This window comes from Anopheles coluzzii, chromosome 2, assembly GCF_943734685.1.
Source record: "Anopheles coluzzii chromosome 2, AcolN3, whole genome shotgun sequence".
Classification (NCBI taxonomy): Eukaryota; Metazoa; Arthropoda; class Insecta; order Diptera; family Culicidae; genus Anopheles; species Anopheles coluzzii.
In genome coordinates, this window is record NC_064670.1 from 49,788,682 (window position 1) to 49,810,519 (window position 21,838).

Here is a 21,838-nt window from a genome sequence, read left to right on the forward strand (position 1 = left end):
GAATTACCCACAAATTATCAATTTAACTGCTCCACCGCACATTACTTCCTCCAGGCTTTGTGCCTGCCGGGACAAGATGCGAAATCTCTACACCACGGCATGGAAAAATGCCACCCGATACCCGATGAGGCCTTGGTCGAATGGGTGCCCCTGGCGGCTTTCCCAAGCGCCCCATCCTTTATTAAGTGAGACTCGGCGGTGAACAAATTGCTGTCAAAAATGGACAACCTATGCGACACACATTTACACACACACATGCGCGCGCAAACTGTGTGGAAAGAAGAAAGGGAGGAAAAAAGTTAAAACGCAACGATAGCAACGCCAACGGACGCGCGGCCAGGCACACCGGATGGAGGGTGCATCAATAATTGAGCCCGCGCGCACTACCGTGGCAGCCTTCCGTGCGCCCGATGCCCACGGGGCAAAAACCGTCGCCAGCTCGAGCTCGATCGTGGGCCGGGATCGTTTCGCACACCTAAACGAGGGTGTCAATTTAGCGTCTTCCGCGCAGCCAACCTCGCATCTGGACGCAGGTGGTCGCGGCTCACGGAATGCCCTGAGCAAGAAACAAAGTGTACCGGACAGAACAGGAGGAGCGAGGGTGAGCGAAAGCGAACGGGCGGGTGTGTTTGACCAGGCAAGGTAAGAAGGAGCAGAAAAAAGCGTGAATCATTTAATAAGACATTTTACCTTTTATTGACCGATTGCCGTGCTTGGGCATCCCGGGAGCTTTTTCGTTTCGTTTCGTTGGGTGCGCGGAGTGGCAGAGAGGTGTGCTGATGGGAAGCCCCGGACGGGCTGGCAAACGCGAAGGTGCGCTCTCGTTTAACACCGAATGATTGTGGTTTTGTGTGACCGCAGGCAACGCAACTCGAGCCTACGACGTACACGGCTTCCGCAGATTCGACCTGTTCCCTGCGCACCGCGTCACTTTTGCTTATGCTGTCCCGAACGACAGCATAAAAGGGACGCTGCGGGTTTGGTCCAGCTCGAGCTGCCCCAACCGTGCGTGGCTGGGAAGGGACGGATGTGAGAGTTCGTGCGAGTGCGCAAACAAATTGCCACTCGCGCAAATTCGGCCCTCCGGGGCCAATGATGGCAAGCTCGGGTTTTCGATGCACTCTTGCACCACTGCAGCATCGGCTGCCCGTGGCAGGGCGCGAGCGTATGGACGGAGTAAGCAATTTGCTGACCACAGTTGCGCCTGCACCACGCCACGTCCTGCGCACGAGCTTAATCGATTATCATCTAAAGTCGATAGTTAACATGTAAATTCTGCTGCCCGGCGCAGGTCTACTAACACTGCACTACGGCTACCTGTCCTTTGATTGCTCCCGATGGCTCTAGCAAAAGGGTCGATCTGTCGATCGGACTGTCGATCGATGCACAGTGTGCCCGGGTGCCTGGGCGCCATGAGTTGGCAACTAGGCAGCCGAAACAGACGCATTGAGCTGGTGGTGGTGGCGGTGCTGCAAATGTGTCAGAATGATTCGGCAAATAGTGCACGACCGGTGCCAATTAATTTGAGCGAAGGTATGAACTAAAATGCTGTCACTTTGGCACCGTTTGCGCTTGATGTGGCCCTTCGCTAGTTAATGACGAGTAGGAAGTAATTAACTGAAGAAGGTAAAGAACGTTTGGAAAGCTATTTGCTAATTTAGTAATTGAATTTGTAGGAAATTGTTGTGAACGATGAGCAAAAGCAGATAAACTAATACGAAGCAAAAGTAAGATTTAGTTCTGAGAGCTTAAAGTCTTAAAACGATCTGTAAAATCAAAAGAACAAGACAAAACAAAGTAGATTTTAAAAACGTTAAGAAGAAACAAGTTCTAGGAAGTCAGCAGACATTTGAGGACATTTTATTGAATTTCATCTTTGTTGCATTCGATTTCAACACCAGCTACAATGAATCGTTGCGCCAAATATTAGTAACCTTAATTTGAAGGTTTGTTTATAAGGATTGTTTTTCCTGTTTATTCTTCTTTCTGGTGTAAACAACCTACATGCAGATTCATGTAGGCATCGTATAAAATAGAATCTTTATAAAAACCTGAATACCAGTTAATAAATCAATTGATACCTATTGCTGGTTTCGGTTATCAACAGGATATTGTGATTCTATTTGGAAAATTGTAATTTTTATATGCAAATAGCTGACAAAAGAAATTTTCTGGAGAACAATGTGGGAACTAATGAGGCAATCTACAGTATTTACAGTAAACAGAAGCAACTTATCATCAAATGTCTGAGAGTAAAGTAGCATCAATAGTATTCATACCACATGAAGATAAATATATTGAAATTGTGCAATCGCGATAACAAGATTTTGTCATGTTCTTTTTATTTAAACTGTTCAAAACCCATCCTTAAGCCAATTATATTATAACTACAACTCTATCTGTGTCAATTGTTAAAATAGGATATACTTGATTGGTATGTTGACTGTAGTTACGATGAAACAAATATTGTTTTCTGTTTACACATAAAGTAACCTTTCAAAAATGTAACACCCTCGCTCTAATAGGATGAGATATGCATGCACGGAAAAGTGAATGGGCAGAAAAATCGTGCACGTAAATCCAATCAGCGAGCAGTAATCGAAACAGTTTAAAATGATATCAACGTTAAAAAACGCATCCGCAAAGGTTAATCACATACAAAACCGGCTTAGAAACCAACCACCGTACGGGTACGAGTTTTCCTTCACCTTTTCTCTGGGAAAGGTAGCGTTATTCCCGCGCATCATGCCACCCCCCCCCCCCCCTCCCTCGCGTGCTTTTCGATCGATAACATCTCGCCACCGATCGAGTGTAGAGACAGTGCGAGCACTTGCGCACAACTTCCACACCGGATGAGTTTGCAGTTCCAAAAACCGTCAATCGGCCTCGATCCTGTCACATGTACGTCACCATTTTGCCGTTCCGATCGACATCGCGCGGCCAGTTGAACCTGTGCAGTTGCATCCACTTGCAATGGGGGGGGGGGGGGGCATGGGGCGGAAAACGGTAACGTGGTAGAGGTCCGTTCCCTCCCAGCAAACCTCTTTCCGAAATGACAAGCACACAAGCTGGTAGTGATAATAACGTATTGAGTGCGAGCACACATACATGAGTAAAAAGCTAGAATATGTTTAAAAAGCCCTCCCCCTACCCCCTTCTCTCGTGGTCTCAACAAATACGCACACACACACAAATGTAGAAATGCATCCCGAACAAGTGAGTGCAGTTCCCGTTCGGAGGGAAAAGTGCATCATTTCGTGAAATGAATAAATGAATATTTGATTAAATATGCGTCTTCTTCGCTTCCAAGTTCAACGGCAGCGCCCGTTGGGCGAAGGGCACACGCAAAAGCAAAAGGTGGTTCGATGTGCTGCCATTCGGCGGTGTTGGTGGCTGAGGTGCGTTTGGCCTTTTTGGCAAGGTTGAGGCTAAAGCACGAGGATGAGCAAACACGAAACCATCTTGCCCACCAGTTCATCCGTCCGTTGTTTTGCGTCCAGAACTGTTCAGAACGCATCACTAACAACAACAACAACAACGGACCTGCCAGAGTGCCTGAGAAGGGAAGATAATAAATACACACAGGCCGCTCAACCGCTTGCAGACGACGCTTGATCCTGGCCATTTGACGAACGAGATCCATCAACCGTCCATTTGAAGTGTGTGAGTGTGTGTTTTTCAGTTTCGCCAGTTGCCTCGGTGTGGCCCGAACAGGAGTCGATTGCCCAAATGTTTCTTTGCCGTTTGCGTCGGTTTGACCAGGGCAATGAACTGGCCGCCACCGGGTGGTGCTGCTGCCACCGCACGACCACCTTTACGCTGGTGGGTTGTGCGAAATATACGAGAAGTGAGTTGTATCTTCGGTTTTGGGGTGATCCACATGATCGGACGATGAGAAATTGGCACATCGTGTGCACCATCGAAAGGGCGGGAGAGTGTGAGGTAATGCCAGAGCATGATTATGCATGATGATTTCGGTTGAGCGAAAGGGAACAAAATTAATGAACCTCACGAAAGGATCCATTCTGGCACCAAGCAAAATTGAATGCATTCGTTGCATTGGGAAATGATACGTCTGCGTGTGTGTGTATTGAACTAGCACACTAACCAATACCAACTCCAGCCCCGTCACAACACCTACCATTTGTGTAGAACGTTTGAGAATTAAAAATTGGTTTGTTAACTTACCGCTACTCTTAACTGTCCAACGCAACATCAACCTATGCTCCGACCCCAACTGTGGGCAAATGATTCGCATCGATCGTGCACACCAATCGCCTCGACGAGGAGAATCCTGGGAATGGATGGGACCGCGTCGGGCAATAGGGCAATAGGCACAGAGCGGTCCTATGTAGTTGTCGATTGCCTGCTGTCGTGTTTCTTATTTGTTACATTTAATTTTCATATCTCTTCCACCGGATGCCAGCAGGATCCGCGTTCGACGGCAGTTCTCAGGCGTTCTTAAGCCGGGGCACTCTCGCGAATGTTGCCCGGCCAGTTTGCAGGATTTAGATAAATTACCCACTATTTATGAAGTTTTCATTATTTTATTATTGCAAACAGCTTTCCCTTCCTGCCGCCCTCAAAGGCCCTCGGAAAGAGAAGAAAATGCGAACCGAGAACGTGCCGGGGACATATTCACAAACGACTCGTCCATGAAGACGAGACAAACGGACAACACGACGATTGCATTGCAGCTCGCTTTGATTGGTTGTGAGTAAATATTTGCTTCCCAGCCCGCCCGGCCATCCCTCCCCAACGGCGCAGCTTCGCCATTCTTTTATGTTGTGGCTTTTCTTCTCAGTTCGTTCATTTTGCCCCGTTTCGCTTCACTTTTGTGTTCAATGTTTCGGCCATATGCATGTGATGCTATGTGTGTTTGTGTGTTTGTGATCGAGTATCTGCAGCGATCTTCTGTTCTGTCTTCGCGCGGTGATGTGACGCAGCCGCCGCGGGGACGAGAGATCATCAGTAACATCGATTCTGTCATCGGCGAGGAACCCACTGGGACGCCCGGATGAGACCGGATCCCGCGGGCTGTGGACAAAGTTGCATTCTGCAATCATTCGTTTTTCGATTCCTGGCCGCGGCACAATCACGGCCCCAACGTGCCAGCGTTTCCGGCGTCGGATCGTATGGAATGGAATCGGCTTTAGACAGCTTTGGCTCGTAGACGACGAACTGCTACAAACGATTTTGTTTTCTCCCCGACCGACCCGTTCTCTTCATGGCACCTCCGCGCGAGGTTATTAAATGCAACACGAGTGATAATCACGATTATGAACTGCTAACCGGCCTCGTTTACTCGATCGCTGCGAGCGGACGGATGGTCGTGGAAGCAATCCTCCGGCAAACCCCTTTTTTAATCGCACAGAGCGTTTATGCACGTGCAGCCTATTTCGCTTATCACGCGATCGCTCGATCTAGGGGCGGACTAGCGCGCCCCGGCTAAACAAATCGCTTTAGAGTGTAATTAAAACTACAACCACCTCTCGTCTACGGTGGGCTGTTGTAAGAGGCGCGGGATGTAGTTGGATGTAATTGCCGCGTCGTCTAATGATGGTCAATATCAAAGTTTTCTTCTACTGTGTGGGTGATTTTTGAGAAAATCCATGCTTCGTAATGGAAGAGATCAAATTGAAATCGAGACATAAATCAACTTTCATGCTTCGCAGTGACACTAAATCGGTCCCTTCAATTCCCCAGCGGCTAGTTAGAATTCTCACGATCCTCTCAGTTTGCCCAAAATCCACTGCGCCCGACCCATTTGACCCAATTTCATCCTCTACCGGAGTTGGCCCTATTCGTTCGCATTCATTCTTGCTGTATTCTTTATCCAACATCTTCCGTCCGTTCATTCTTGACTGTCGTACGGCACGTTATTCGCACAATTCCCGCAGGATCCACTGCCTACTGCTGTCTTGGGTGTTCATTGTTTCCCTGCCATTTTTTGCCAGCATGGGTACAACACACGGCCAGAAAGAAAAAGGGTCCGGCAGGTGCCGTGCGAGATGTCCTTACCATATAAGTCGCGGCCGTAGCAACGTGTCGCCATCCGCGTCGCCAGCATATTAGCAAAACGGAGTTGGCCCCGACAGAGCATAAAACGGTACACCAAGGATGTGGCACAGAAAGACCGGAGAAAGGACATTGAACTGGCGCGGGATGGCTTAAGCAGTGGGACAACACAAGAGAGCCAACAAGGACACGGTGGAAGTGTGAAGCAGACAGAACGATGGTACCTTCCCAATACCTAACGGGTTCGTATTGTTTGGGGCTCCCGGTTTATGTCCATTTTTGTGAATGAACGCCAAAAAAGGACTGTGAGCATTGTTTTGGATTGGAGGCATCGAAAAACATCGCTCACTATTTACACACCGATCATACAGTGACGCTGTATGGTGACATCATAAATCATAACCTGTTCGTGGTGCATGAAATTTACTACGGGAAATTCAAAACCTGGAGGACTTTTATGCTCCAGTGTAGAAACATCACTTGGCCTCCGTCGTAGAAAACGAGTCGGGTGCGATAAGATAGATAATGAACTGAGTTGTAAAAGGGTACATGGTAACATAACAGGCCGCGGTGAGTATGATCTGGGTCATCAACACATGGTCAAGTGTTCGCTAGTTAAGCACCCTCGAGAGCAGCGTCTGTCCTTCCGACCCCTTCACGTCAATGCACGCAATATGTTGCACATTAGGGTGCGGCCCTCGGAAACGCACTCGCATACGATTGCTTCCGAGTGTCACAGATTGTGGAACAATAATTCAATTATAATGCATCGCACACACATCGCCCTCCGCCCTTCCGGAAGTACGTTCATCATCGGCCAATTCTTTGGAAAGTAATTCCCCAAGGAGCATAAGCGCGGAAGCAGTCGGCCAGATGTAAAGTGGTGCATCTTTCGAAGGATTTACCCCGTCTGTTTGGTGTATTTCGCTTTTCTCCGCCCACTTCGTAGGATGGTTTGTAAATTGGTCGCTTCTAACGATGCCGCAGACACCACCGACGACCACCACCACCACCACCAAACATGAGCTCGTTTTACAGGTCGTGGAATGGCATGACATTAATCGACTATCAGTTGAAACACAGACACATACACAGGAGGGCGTTATGATCGTGAGCTGCCGGTGTGTGCCTGTTGCGCCCAGCATCCCGCGCAAAAAAGGGCACGTTCACGAGGGAAGCTACAGTTGCCCGCTTGTACTGCATCTTGCTCATGCAACTCTGCCACCGTCTTTGGCCTCTTTGGGGTAGTCCCTTCAGCCCCGGAGTGTCCCTTCTAAATAGCAACCGATTTCTACCATTTCCCCAAACACGACACCAAAACTGTTTCGCAGTTGGGTGGGATGCATTCGGAATGCAATGCTCCATCGCATTGTGGCCAATAATCGAGCACCGAGCACGAAGTTTGTGCGCTTTTCGCACCGAGCAGCAAATTGTCTGGGAAATCTGAAACACTGGAAGGTGAGCTTCTTGAGCTGGCTTGCTACAAGGAAAGAGAGACAGAGGGGACAGAATTGCATTTACAGTGCAATAGAAAAAAAGGGAGGGCAGTTATGGAGTGTATGCAGTAGCATAGACAAGGGTGCGCGTGCAATAGGAATAAACGAAAGGGATGTTTGGACGGCAGGGCTTGCAAACGATGCGATGGAAATGCGAGGGTCCACGACACGCCTATTAGAGGGCGACTCAAACTGCGTCCAGCTGTAGTTGTGCGCTGTGCACAAAAACATTTGTTGTGCAATTCCTGATCTATCTCACACAGTGACGCCACACTTTCTGAAATAGCCGGCACCATGGCTTCCTGTAGTAAAAGTTGTACTATTCACCTACATCTGATCCGCTATATTGCGTCCCCGAAACGCTCCTTCTTATCGCGGCTGCACGTTGATCGTCACCGTGTTTGCCGTGATTTTGAACCGTCATTCATCTGCTCACGAGCCGGTACGCCTGAGGTTGCAAATCGTACGCGACCACCCTGTGTTGTGTATATGCTTGCGCTCGCGCTCGCACTGATAAGCTCATCTTGGCTGTGCCAAAGTACTGCATGCGCCCGCTATTTACACTTACGACTTTAAATAATCGCACTCTCATCACGCAGCAGCAGGCCAGCGGGCGGATAGCTCACGCGTTTAGTTTCGCCCCAGAACCGCACCAAGACGGTCACCCTTATTGAGCAGAAACCGCAGAACGAACGAAGCTCCAGATGGCCCCATCGGCAGTAAGCATGGTATTTACGGTGGAGAACGCCAAAACGGTTGGTGCGTTGGAAAAGGGACAGAAACCGCCGGGCGGGCATAGCTTTGACGAGGCGCTGGAGCTGGCCGGATTCGGGCGTGTACAGATCGTCCTCTCGATTCTGGCCGGACTCGGCATGATGGCATCGATCAACGAAGCGATGGGCATGAGCATCATTCTCCCCGCCTCTCAGTGCGATCTCGATCTGGACGCTGGCGAGAAGGGTATAGTTGGAGGTGCTGTGTTTCTAGGTGAGTTTCAGTTCCCGGCAGAGTAGTAGAGCTGGTGTAGAGTGTGTGTGTTTGATGTGACTCTTTGCAAAGTGTAGGTACAATGTGTTCGTCCTACTTCTGGGGCTATCTGGCTGATACGAGGGGCCGACAGCTGATCTTGAAGTACGCACTGTTTGCGACCTCGTTCTTCGGTGCGATCTCCTGTCTGGCGACTGGATTCACGTCGCTGCTGGTGCTCCGGTTTCTAACAGGTGTCTGTGTTGCTGCGCCTGCCTCTACGGTGTACGCTTATCTGGGCGAGTTCACCACTCCGAGCAGACGGAGTCAGATGCTGTCGTTTGCTTCCGTTTGGGGAGGTGTCGGAATCGTTTACGTATCATGTAAGTAAATTTTGAAGGCCTGATATGTGTGAGCGTAAAGGTAATGGAGCTGAGATTTCGGTTGTTTATTCTACTCCAGTGGTCGGATGGTGGATACTCTCGTACGATTGGGTGTTGACTATCTCCGACTCGTTTGAGTTTAAGCCATGGCGTTTGCTGTTTATCATCAACACGATGCCCGGCTTCTTGAATGGCATCGCATTCTGCTTCTGTCCCGAAAGTCCCAAATTCCTTGTCTCACAAGGCCGAAATGAGGAAGCACTCGAAATACTGAAGAAGGTCTATAAGCTCAACAAGGGCACTGACAGCACCGATGGCTATGAAGTGACGTCACTGCGACTTGATCCGGAAGATGCGATCGCCCGAGAGCAGAGTGAAAACGGTTCTGGAGGACTGCTGAAATCGATGGTCCAGCAGACTCTACCGATCGTGAAGCTGCCCTACCTGGTGTACTTCATCATCTGCTGCGTACACAACATTGGAGCGTTTGCAATGTAAGTGCATGAACCATTTTCACCCATCCTAGATCGCAAATGAAAAACACCAAAACCATCGTCGTCATTTCAGATACGGTGGACTAGGGCTGTGGTTCCCGGAGATTATGAACCAAGTATTCTCGCAGGACGCCACACAGATCGAACGAAAAGTTTGCGCCATACTGCAGCGTAACGAAACCCTACCCGTCACCTCGGACGTCGTGCTCTGCGACGATGAGGTGAAGATCGAAACATTCCTCTACACACTGCTGCTGGGCATAATTGGGTGCATATACGCGCTCATCACCTCGGCTGTACTGGGCCGAATCGATCAGAAGGTCATGATGGTCTTCAACTGCATCGTGGCCGGTGTGTCCGGTATTGCGCTACAGTTCATCACGAACGCGTATGCCGTGGCAATCCTGTTCTGTCTCGAGATAGTGTTCGCCGGGTACTGTGTGCTGCTGGTGAACGCAAACGTGGTGGCCATCTTTCCCACGAACGTAAGGTAAGTTCGACGACAGGTAGCCATGTGTTAACGGCAATGTATTTAAAACCCAAAAATACAAAATCTATTCTATTCTAGGGCGATGGCCGTTGCTCTAACGAACATGATTGGGCGATTGAGCTGCTTCGTAGCGAGTGCTGTAATAGGGCTACTGATCCTACAAAACTGTCCAGTCACGTTTTACATGCTGTCCGGGTTGCTGTTTCTATGTGCGGGTCTTACATTCCTGTTGCCAAAAAAGTGACACCGTACGCGCACGCACACATTAAAGACGAAAGGGGGAGAATGCTAGCCAAGGCGAACTTGCTAGTTTAAGGTGCCATGTACTTAATCACATTATCATTATGTAAATAAATCTTCCACACATTCCAAAGTTCACCTTAAAGCGTGATGTTGCTTCGCCCACTTGAAAGCTGAATTTTTTTTTATGATTTCCAACGTGAAGCCAATTGATATGAGATAATGAGGTGTTGAATTTTATCTTTGCAAGCAGGTTGAGTTTGGAACAAATACTTTCCATCTCTAACGTCGCGTGATGAAGGTTGCATTCGACAACCAGGTTATCTAATAGTTTATCAACTGATCTCCATGTTTTAGTCATTAATATCTACCACTTAAACTACAATTGACATTGAACCTTTTCGATATAGTTTACAGTGCCAAGGATTTATTGAATAGATGACGTTTTAGCTTTGATTATTTTTGTTGCCTTATTGAAAATGTGTATCTTTTTAATCTCGTTGCGCTTTATTGCACACATATGCAATGTATCCTTGGTAATAATTTTGTCTTCATTCTTGTTGAATGTATCCTGGTGCGTACTTAACTCGAACTGATTTTTTGACAACGATGTACTAACCAAGGGCGGTCCCGTGGTACAGTCGTCAACTCGAACGACTCAATAACATGCCCGTCATGGGTTAAAGCCCAGAATGGACCGTCCCCCCGTTGCAAGGATTGATTATCCGGCTACGTGGTAATGAATTAAGTCTCGACAGCCTGTATAGGCCGGCATGTCCGCGTTGGACGTTACACCAAATAGAAGAAGAAGTGCTATCCAAGAAAGTGTTCTCGTTTTACGGCAACAAACAAAACTAGTATCAAAGTAAAACATCATAATTATTCATTATTCATTACACATAGCCTAAGAAGTACTGCCGATGCGATTAAAAGCCGACTTACTCATAAATAATGAAATAAATAAGTAAATAAATAAATCATGTGTATTAAAATCATGTTTGATGGATTTACGAATTGGTTTATCTCAAAACTGTAGTTTATTTTGTTATATTTGCCTTATATTTGGGAAATAATTAGATCAATATCACATACATCGCACCCCCAGACTAACACTACAAAGATGACGTTTGTAATTACGCCATTCTACATGTTATAGCACTCATATTTTAAAACAAAATGCAATGACTTCTATATGGTTTAATTAACGAGCTGCGAAAACAGTAATACACGCATTAAACAAGTAAATGATGTTTATGAACTAGTAATCCACTCTAATCATCATCACACAGTTATGATGGTAATAACTCCCGTCAATCAATTACTTTAACCGACACACTTCGAAATTATCAAGTATGATATGATGTGATTTTTACATATAACAATATTTTTCCTTTTGCAACCACCTTTATATTTTGAATATTTCAACTACTCTACCCCAATCCAACCATTTTCATCGTTAAACGAACCCGCGTGAACTGGCGCCGGCCCAAAGTTATATCACTCAATAGCACAAAGAAATGTGTGCGCTTTTATCAAAAAAGTTAGGTTCTCGCATCTACACTGGTTCAAATTGATTATAAACACCGATAAGCCCGAACAAGATCGTTGAACATATGGCTAACTACTGGGTAATGGGAAAGAATTCGTTTTAGTGCAGTTTAGACGTTTTTAGCTTGATGATGTTAAAAGATTGGCTTTGCGTAATTGCAGACAAACGCGTCCTCTATTAACTACTGATTGTTGAATCATGTATAGTATCATATTAGTGTTTTGAATATTGTGTGCCATCCATACAAGCCCGTACACCTATTTGTAGCCTGTATACAGTGAACTGAAAAGTATACTCTCACAAAGGCAATTATGGAAAATGGTTTACCAACTCCACATTCAGATTTACCCATTTCGGAAGCAACAGTACATAAAGCTCAAAATGATCATACCTTGGACGAGGCACTCCAGTTGACGGGCTTTGGAAAGGTGCAGCTCATCCTGTCGGTACTTTCTGGTGTCAGCATGATGACGGTAGTGAATGAGGCAGTCGGTATCAGCATCATTCTACCCGTAGCACAGTGCGATTTAAGCTTAAGTCCTTGGGAGAAGGGTATCCTTGGCGGTTCCATGCTGTTGGGTGAGTGTGAAGCACATAGAAGATTCGTCACCAGCACGTGGCTACATAGAGTTCTATTTCCTTTCAAAAGGAATAATGGTTTCGTCCTACTTCTGGGGCTATCTGGCTGATACGAGAGGACGCCAACGGATCTTGAAGTACGCACTGTTCGGGACTTCGTTCTTCGGTGCAATGTCCTGTCTGGCGACTGGGTTCGTGTCGCTATTTTTCCTTCGTTTACTTACGGGTGTCTGTGTTGCTGCACCGGCCTCTACGGTGTACGCTTATCTGGGCGAGTTCACAACCCCGAGCAGACGGAGTCAGATGCTGTCGTTCGCTTCCGTTTGGGGAGGTGTCGGAATCGTTTACGTATCATGTAAGATAAAAGAGAAGTGTGATACTGGTGGTCACAAGGTTCGATTATGTTCTTTGCTTATATTATCCTTAGCGATCGGTTGGTGGATACTCTCGTACGACTGGGTGTTGACTATCTCCGACTCGTTTGAGTTTAAGCCATGGCGTTTGCTGTTTATCATCAACACGATGCCCGGCTTCCTGAATGGCATCGCATTTTGCTTCTGTCCCGAAAGTCCCAAATTTCTTGTCTCACAAGGCCGAAATGAGGAAGCACTCGAAATACTGAAGAAGGTCTATAAGCTCAACAAGGGCACTGACAGCACCGATGGCTATGAGGTGACGTCACTGCGACTTGATTCGGAAGATGCGATCGCCCGAGAGCAGAGTGAAAACGGTTCTGGAGCACTGCTGAAATCGATGGTCCAGCAGACCCTACCGATTGTGAAGCTGCCCTACCTGGTGTACTTCATTATCTGCTGCGTACACAACATTGGAGCGTTTACAATGTAAGAACACATATCCCATATGAACATTAAAAAGATTATATCCCCCAATCGGTTGCAGATACGGTGGGCTGGGACTGTGGTTCCCGGACATTATAAATCACATGTTTTCGGCGAAAGCAACGGTAGAAGGAAATAAGGTCTGTAACATCCTGGAACAGAATGGAACTCAAGCAATTGGCATGGAGCTTTGTAATGATGAAAGTGAAACATTTTCCTACACCTTAATATCGGGCGTAATGAGCGTCGTTCAAGGGATTGCCGTATCGCTGGTGCTTGGAAAGATTGATGTAAAAATTATGACAATGTTCAATTTTACTGTAGCTGGAATTTGCGGTGTTACTCTGCAGTTCGTCACCAACCCGTACGCAGTAGCGATCCTGTTCTGTCTGATGATCGTATTCGCCGGTCACTGTGTAGTGCTGGTGAATGCCAATGTGGTGGCCCTTTTCAACACAAAAGTAAGGTACGGTTTGCAGCTATTTGGTGTACATGGTTATGCAGCTGTGTAAAAGAATGACCCAATTTCACATTTCAGAGCGATGACTATAGGATTGACAAATGTGTTTGGAAGATTGAGTGGCTTTGCAGCAAGCTCGCTGCTTGGGAATATGATGCTTGTAAACTGTGAATTAACTCTTATTATGTTGTCGTTACTGATGTTCACATGTTCGATTTCGGCAATCCTTCTGCCTAGCAAAAGATCCTAGCCTAGATATTGTGTTTTTTAGATATTTGTTATTTAGATACTGCCAATAAACGTATCAAGTTATTTCATTTATCATATATTACGTTATTTTTAATGTTTTGTCCCTCATACTGTCAACTCACACGCCTTAACAACATGCCCGTCATGGGCTCAAGACCCGCATGGACCGTGCCCCCATACGTAGAACTAACTATCCTGCAATAGATTATTAATAAGTCACAGAAAGCCAAGTCCACTACTGGTACAGACAAGCTTTGACTGACAACGGTTGTGCCAACGGATGTTTCTTTTTAATTTTAGCTGAAAATTTGAACGTTGCATAATTTTGAATCACCCACTGTGTCATAGATGAGCTACCATTGTGCCATGAAGCGTTTCTGGAGCTGTTTGACGTTTGAAGCGTTTCGAAGAAAAGCGGTTGTTACGAAGATAAATATACCATGAACTTTTGTAATATTTATTTAAATGAATCACGGAGAGCTGCTGTTGTTTAATGAAATAATAGAGAAATTCATTTGGATTAATTTAACATAAACCATTCCTGTCCCATTCGACTAACACTATGGTAATGTGGCAAATCACGAGGTGCAGCTATATGTATCTTGTGCGTTGCTATTTGTTGTCCCGTTTTTTGTCTTGGTTGTTATGTCAATAATATTTATTTTTCGTTATTTGTTCAAGGGCAGCATAACATGTTACCGCAGTAGTGCTGTGCGACGAGGACTACATCTAAAAGCTTGCCAACCCCGACCAGCAATGAATAACATTACCGACATACACTACGGGCCACTGCCGGCGGATTCGCCCTATGTGAAGCCGTTCCGCTTCCACTACACGCAGAACGGGAAGCAAAAGTCGTGGGACCTGCTGAAGGTGCACGATTCGGTGTCGATCGTGATTTTTAACGTTACCCGGAAGAAGCTGGTTTTCGTCAAACAGTTCCGACCTGGTAAGTACCGTCAGACTCTTTCCACTTTAGACTGTCCCCAGCTTTAGGCTCACTTTCACCCGTTTGCAGCCGTTTACCATGGCATCATCAGTGGCGATGGGGTGGAGCCGGGCAGCATCGACATGAAGAAGTACCCGCCGGAGCTTGCCGTCACGATGGAGCTGTGTGCGGGCATTATCGATAAACCGATCTCCACGATCGAAATCGCCCGCGAAGAAGTACTGGAAGAGTGCGGCTACGACATCCCGGTGGAGCGCATCGAGGAAATCATTCGCTATCGTTCGGGCGTCGGAACTTCCGGTGCCGAGCAGACGCTGTTCTACGCGGAGGTGACGGACGAGGACAAGATCGCTTCGGCCGGGGGCGGAGTGGACGACGAAATTATCGATGTCGTTGAGTACGATCTGGAGGAGGCTCGAAAGCTCACCGACAAGGGGACGGTAATAACCAGCCCGCCGTCCTTCTTGTTCGGATTGCTCTGGTTCCTGACGAACCGTGCTCCAAAGAACTAACCTACTGTGATAGAGAGAGAGAGAGAGCCGGAGCCATCCACAGGAGGCATTTTCCGTTGTTTTGCGAAAGCAAATAAAATAACATAACACTCACGTTCTCCTTCCAGAGCATTTAACGGTGTCTGACAGAATGGTTCATTTTATTTCAAGTATCGAATACCGAATCGATTAGCTCGGTAAGTTTTTCTTGCTTTGCTTTTAGCCGTATTTTAGCCTTGACAACAAACGAGTGTGTGTGTGTGCGGATGTGTGTATGGGTGGCAGCGCTAGTCGGTTCAACTCCAGCAAAACTAGACGAATTCCATTCAACATAGTTAAACTATTTGCTAGCCGCACGTTCTCCGTCTGTGTAGCAATTTCGTTCCGTTCCTTTTTAAGCAATTTTGTGTATAAATCGGACCGATGAACCTCGTTTGCCGAATCCGGGAGCACTGTGGTGAGACAATTTTCCAACCAATCACATAGGTTAACAGCTAATCGTAAACGGGAGTGGATCTTTTGGTTATTAGGTAAAAAAGGAACATAGTTACACATCTCCCACGTTATCTCTCTCTCTCTCTCTCTCTTTCTCTACGGTTGCAGTCAGCTTCCGGGATTTCCGAGTCGTAGTGGCATCACCCGCACGCACACAAACGCCGGCAGGATGGCAGAATGGTAAGGTAGTGGTGGTGGGACTGCTGCTGCCCGTCGTGCAACTGCCTTACGAACAGTGCGCAAAAATGGTTTAAAATAAATAAATGACCTAATTGACGCTGACAACATAAATACTGGTGGAAACTGATGCAGATAGAAATTAATTAAACTTCCCCACCAAAGGGCCATTGTTTTGCTGCCGCCGCAGCCTATTATGCCTGCAGTTTGGTCGGATTGATTTCCCGCGTTTTCGATGATTCGTGCTGCTTCGGCCATGGCCAGGTGACGGGCATGGCGCTCTGGTAGTTGTAGTTGTACAGGTGCGACTCAATGTACGACTTCTTGTCCTCCGGCTCGGGGTAGGTCGAGGCGAGACCTAGACAAAGAGACGCGGTAAGTTAGAATTTCTTCCAAATCTTACAGCCAAATCTTCCACCACTAATCCACCCATTTGCTTACCCTTCTGATATGCGTAGTTCGTAACGCCGACTGCGATATCCATCGAACACTCCTTAATGGCACTTAGCGGAGGGTAGAGCGAACCCTTCTCGAGGTCCGCCTCGGATACGTGGTCCGCGACGACCTGGGCAGCGATAAGGAACATGTCCTCCGGGATGTGGTGCGTGCCGGTAACGATGACACCCAAAGCGACGCCCGGGAAGATGTACGCGTTGTTGCCCTGGCCGGTGATGAACGTCTTTCCGCCATACTGCACCGGCGGGAACGGAGAACCCGACGCAAAAATGCACCGACCCTGTGGAGGAGAGGAATGGTCGGTTGTAAATTTGAAACAGCTTCAGCAACAGCCATCGGGAATCATCCCACAGCCCGCCCCAAGGTACCTCGGTATTATCATAGGCCGCCTGTGCCGTACACTCCGCCTTGGAGGTCGGGTTGGACAGGGCGAAAATGATCGGCCGCTCGTTGAACTGGCCCATCGCCTGCAGAATCTCCGGCGTAAACGCGCCGCCCGCCGCGGACGCACCGATCAGCACCGACGGTTTCACCTCCTTCACCACGTCGGCAAAGTTCTTCATCACGCCGTGATCTTTGGCATAGTACGCTTTGTGCCCGCCGAGCCGACCCTCCGGGCGGCCCTTCGCCAGCAGACCGTCGATGTCGAACATCCAGATCTTGTCGCGCGCCTCCTGCAGGCCCGTGCCCTCCGCCTGCATCGCTTTCACCACCAGATCGGCAATGCCGACGGCCGCCTCGCCCGCACCCAGAAACAGGAACGTGTTGTCCGAGATGCGCTTGTTGGTGATGCGCTTCGCGGCCAGCATGCCCGCGACCGCGACCGAGGCCGTGCCCTGGATGTCGTCGTTGAACGTGCAGTAGGTGTTGCGGTACTTGTCCAGAAAGCGGAACGCGTTGTGGTTGCCAAAGTCCTCGAACTGGATGAGCGTGTTCTGGCCGTACCGCTTCACGACCGCCTGCATGAACTCGTCGATAAACTCGTCGTACTCCTTGCCCTGCACGCGCTGGTGCCGCAGCCCAATGTACAGCGGATCCTCCAGCAGGTCCTTGTTGTTCGTGCCGACGTCGATCACGATCGGCAGACACTGGTGCGGCGGGATGCCGGCGAGCGCGGTGTACAGCGCCAGCTTGCCGACCGGGATGCCCATGCCGCACGCGCCAAGATCGCCCAGGCCCAGGATGCGCTCGCCGTCCGTCACGACGATTGCGCGCACGTCCGGTTCCGGCCAGTTGCGCAGCACGTCGAACACGTGACCCCGGTCGTTAATCGTCACGAACAGGCCGCGCGGTCGCCGATAGATCAGGCCGAACTTTTGGCAGGCCAGCCCGACGGTGGGCGTGTAGACGATCGGCATCATCTTTTCCACGTCCTCCGAGATCAGTCGGAAGAACAGCCGCTCGTTGCGGTCCTGCAGATCGACCAGGTACAGGTACTTGTTGAGGTCTTCCTGGTAGCGCGAGATCGAGATCCGGCACAGCTCCAGCTGCTCCTCCTGCGACTTGAAGCGGGCCGGCTGCAGCCCGTGGATGCCGAGGATCTGGCGCTCCTCCAGCGTGAACGCGAGCCCCTTGTTGAGGCGCGGATCGCGCAGATGGTCGATGCCCTGCACCATCGACGGCACGATGATGTCGCCCGTCACCTCATGGTAGTCGCGCGCCTGGAACGCCTGCACCGCCGCCGATGTGGCCGCCTTGGTGAGCGACTTCTTCGGCGAGGCGGTCCCGACCAGCGTCCGCAGCGCGTCCACAGTCTGTTTCGCGTTCAGGCTAAAATGGTAAGACCAAAATGGAGAAGGATGTTAAATAACGACCAAACCTTTCGGAACACTGATGCACCCGCTCAAAGACCGGTTAAAAATAAAAACAAAAAAACCCGCCCCATGGTTGCCCTTGTTTGCGAATGCTCGCGAATAGAAATAGAGAGACGAGCGAAGGGCTCGACCCACACCAGCACCGGGAACCTTGGGGCAGGTTCGACTCGGATACACGGAGCAAATGATTTTCCGCCAGTGTCTCTTTGTTGCAGGGCATCCTCATCTCATTCAGCTGATCATCTGAGTGTGAGCTTCTTTGCTAAGGTCGAGGTTTTCGTCTGAAACCACTCGGAGACATACACACCAAATCACGTCCCCTTTGCTGCTGCTGTTTTGGTTTGTTCCCGCTTGTTCTATTTTTGGTCCAATGTTGTGTTGTGGACGACAAAAGTACCAAACCGTGCGGCTAATCGAAGTAGGCCCCTGAAAATAGATTCCTTTGCCGGTGGGACTAAGCGTCGGCACTGGTGTGCAAATGCTTCCAATGTTGCCGATTCTACACATTCCGATGTTTGCATAATTCTAACGCAGCAGGATTGCGGGTTGAATCTCGCTAAATCCGGTCCACCCGGAGCCAGTCCAGTCGGTCGTGTGCATCGCAGTGCTGTGCTAATATCATCTATCAATCGATCGCACAATCAACTTATATCGCCCACTTGACACTCATCATCCGCGCGCGGGTAAGTGACCTTTCTTGCACTCTACCCGTGCCAGCAGTATCGATCGATGCCGTGTGCCATTAGTGCCCCGAAGGTGGTTTGTTTACCACGATTGGGCGCGCGGGGGCGAGTTTCACCTTTTTGCTTGTACGCATGTGCGTGGCAGGAAACTCCGAAGCATCGAAGCAGCTGTGGGACCGGAGGCAGATAAAGTCGAACAGGTCGAACTCGCTCGCTGTGTGATGCGCCTCTTTCAAGGTCATGTGATGGTGTGACTGTTGTCCAGGGCAGGGGCATATCTCGCGCAAATAGATACCATCGTACCACCACACACAAACACACACACACACCTGCACGGTTATCCGCGGAGGAAGATTAGCTGGCTCGTGGCAAAAGAGGGTGGGGGGTGGCTGCGATGCAATTGGAGGTGAGCAATTTTCCCATTTGCTGCGCCACTCCTGCGCCTCACTTCAGCATATCTTTATCAGTCCCTCGCCCCGGTCCCCGCACCGCCAGCGGAACGGAACGGAAATGGCAAGGTGCTGCTGTGTTTCTGCTCCAATAGCAGCATCGCTCACATGACAAACACGTACTGCCGGAGAGCGCGTTACTCATCCGTCATAGCTAGCGCGTGCTTCATTTTAGCGAGAAGTTTTATCTTTTGCTTTGCCATGCTCGTTTTATCGCACTGCCACCCGCTGTCGCTGTCGAAGGTATCACGTTGCAGTGCATCAATTAATTCAATTGTATACAAACATTTACCCCCGCCCATGTGTACCCTCCCACCGCACCACACCCGCTCTTGACAGTTGCTATCCAACACGCGCTCTCTGATAAAAATAAGTTCGACACAATCCACGCTTTCTTCTTGTCCGCTTCTTCCTCCCTGGCAGGCAGGCAGGCAACGCATCTGGCCATCGTTTGTCATTTGTGCTGCACTTCCTAAAACGAATGCCAAAACGATGGGGATGGGTCGGAGGTGGAGGTTTTCGTTGCACGTTTAGGTCACTTGCGGGGAAAATTGGATACACTTCAAATCAGTTACGTCATCCTATTTTCTCGCACACCGCATACACATTTACACATACACATGCGAGCGCTGCTGGGAAGGCCAATCGGGCAAACCGTTGCTTTGTACAATGTAGGTCTCTCCCCGTCCGTTCTTCTTCACACTTCCATCGATACGCAGTTTCACACGCGTGGTGATATTTCGCCTACCCTTTTGTCTCCTCGTTCTCGGGGACTCTGACGTGGGGAAGAACGGATGATTCCCCTTTCGAATGGGTACCATCCTCCCGGTGGTCGTAACAATTGCACCGCTCGACTTTGCTACGATTACAAAACACACCGTCAACGTAATGGGCAAGTTGCTTCCCTACTTACATAACGCTTCGAGCCTGCATTTTTCGTCCTTTTGCTGTACGCACGGCAAACGTGTGTGAACCGGTTGGTGAAAGAGCTGTGCGGTGCTTGCGAACGGTGCTGCTGCTGCTGCTGCTCCGTCAATTCCGTGAACACAGACGTGGGGGAAACTAGAGCGGACGGTGCGAGCTTGGATTGCGTGGCAGCGTACTCCGGGCGAAGATCCTACCGGGCGTTATCCTGCGTGCCAGACCAAACCAGACCAGACGACCTACGACACACACCACAGAATGGCTTGAGACCACACTAGATTCCTTCGTTCAGACGAGACGCGTTTGCTTCTCTTGCGGCTGGCTGTTCGTTCTTTCCTGCTTCTCAGTGCCTGCTAGGGGTGCTCGCGGAACCGCGACAACGCGTTGTGTGCGAACGGCGCTCGCAAATATCGTACGGCGAAAGAGAAAATAGAGCGACGTTTGGATCCGTCGGGAGCGAATAAATAATTCGCAAAGAGCGTAAATGCTCTATTCCGACGGATGCTCTCGCATGCGGCACTGTGGGAAGATATGGAACGATGAGTGGAAAGATAGTGTGTGTATATTTTTATCGACGGAATATCGTTCTGCCCATGATATTTACCAACACCCATGAGTGTTGCATGTGAAACAAAGCGATTTGTTTCATGTTTCTTTGTGGGAGAAACAGTTTAAAAAGCATTTGCAAACGAAAACGGATGCATACTCTCCCATCATTTTTATGGGCAAATACGTGAACAGTTAATGAAACAAAAAAATTATAAAAAGTTGAAAAAGTTGTCATTGAACAAATGTTGCCGCAACATTTTCATAGACCAGGGCCTAAGAATATTCTTTAACAGCATATTATTTGTACCTATTAGTGATGGGCGTTTCGGAGCGCATCAACGTCCCAGAGCCTTGGTTGGTGACTTTTGCCCGGAGCCGGTTCCGCATCAACAGCTCCCGAGTCGGATCAGCATTAACGGTTCCGGAGCTGGCTCCGCACCAACGACCCCGGAACCACCAGCGGCTCCGGAGCCTTTAATTACCGTGATTAATACGCCTTTTAAATGGCAGCGATGGGCAGCGCAATTCGGTGCAGTTTGAAGCCGGCTCCGGAGCTGTGGGTGCGGAGCCGTTGGTGTGGAGCCGGCTCCGGAGCCGTCTTGCCCATCACTAGTACCTACACTAAAATACTTTCCCTAAAAGCAGGTATTACCCGATATACGCCATACTCGATATACGAGATTTCGCTGAGATGACAGTTCTTTGAGCAAATTGTACTGATTTGACACATAAAATTTGAAAAGCAAAATAAATGTCCTTTCAGTCGAATTTTAAAAACCATTTTAAAAGGTACACAATTGTAATATGCGGTTGAAATCACATAAAAAAACTATTTAAGTGGCTAAAACCTATCACTTCAACATAAATAATACGAAAACTTGCTATAACTTGACTAAACATCTCGAAATTGGACTTACGCTAATATTCGATATACGTTATTGCCTCCGGTACGCATTAATAGCGTTTATCGGGGAATACCTGTTCAAACGTATGATTAGTATCAAACAATTATATTTGATGAATTTGTTTTTCTTTTTCAGTTTGCGTATGTATTTTGCGGTAAACTGATAGCTAGTACTAGCGATGGA

The 21,838-nt window shown here is 48.5% G+C and overlaps 4 protein-coding genes across 5 annotated transcripts; 3 read left to right on the top strand and 1 right to left on the bottom strand.

Annotated features, from left to right (window-relative positions):
• The first annotated feature begins 8,105 nt into the window (after positions 1 to 8,105).
• LOC125906821 (synaptic vesicle glycoprotein 2B-like) lies at positions 8,106 to 10,225 on the top strand. The gene is made up of 5 exons (XM_049607373.1): positions 8,106 to 8,501; positions 8,579 to 8,863; positions 8,943 to 9,357; positions 9,431 to 9,847; positions 9,926 to 10,225. Exons 1-5 carry the CDS (start codon positions 8,219 to 8,221, stop codon positions 10,089 to 10,091), a joined length of 1,566 nt encoding a protein of 521 aa, XP_049463330.1. The 5' UTR covers positions 8,106 to 8,218; the 3' UTR covers positions 10,092 to 10,225.
• A 1,529-nt stretch (positions 10,226 to 11,754) lies between these two features.
• On the top strand, positions 11,755 to 13,061 carry LOC125906823 (synaptic vesicle glycoprotein 2B-like). The gene is made up of 3 exons (XM_049607378.1): positions 11,755 to 12,215; positions 12,286 to 12,570; positions 12,643 to 13,061. The coding sequence occupies exons 1-3, from the start codon at positions 11,948 to 11,950 to the stop codon at positions 13,059 to 13,061; spliced, it is 972 nt and encodes a 323-aa protein (XP_049463335.1). The 5' UTR covers positions 11,755 to 11,947.
• A 1,191-nt stretch (positions 13,062 to 14,252) lies between these two features.
• LOC120948358 (uridine diphosphate glucose pyrophosphatase NUDT14-like) lies at positions 14,253 to 15,335 on the top strand. Of its 2 annotated transcripts, XM_049607380.1 has the most exons (3): positions 14,253 to 14,328; positions 14,450 to 14,712; positions 14,782 to 15,335. In XM_049607380.1, exons 2-3 carry the CDS (start codon positions 14,520 to 14,522, stop codon positions 15,222 to 15,224), a joined length of 636 nt encoding a protein of 211 aa, XP_049463337.1. In that variant the 5' UTR covers positions 14,253 to 14,328; positions 14,450 to 14,519; the 3' UTR covers positions 15,225 to 15,335. The 2 variants fall into 2 exon arrangements, with proteins under 2 accessions (XP_049463337.1, XP_040220528.1); XM_040364594.2 differs by lacking the exon at positions 14,253 to 14,328 and having other exon boundaries at positions 14,391 to 14,712.
• On the bottom strand, positions 15,320 to 20,609 carry LOC120948357 (NADP-dependent malic enzyme). Its single transcript, XM_040364593.2, has 4 exons — positions 20,191 to 20,609; positions 16,700 to 18,101; positions 16,317 to 16,611; positions 15,320 to 16,233 (listed from the first exon to the last, which is right to left on the bottom strand). Exons 1-4 carry the CDS (start codon positions 20,208 to 20,210, stop codon positions 16,070 to 16,072), a joined length of 1,881 nt encoding a protein of 626 aa, XP_040220527.1. The 5' UTR covers positions 20,211 to 20,609; the 3' UTR covers positions 15,320 to 16,069.
• Positions 20,610 to 21,838: the final 1,229 nt, after the last annotated feature.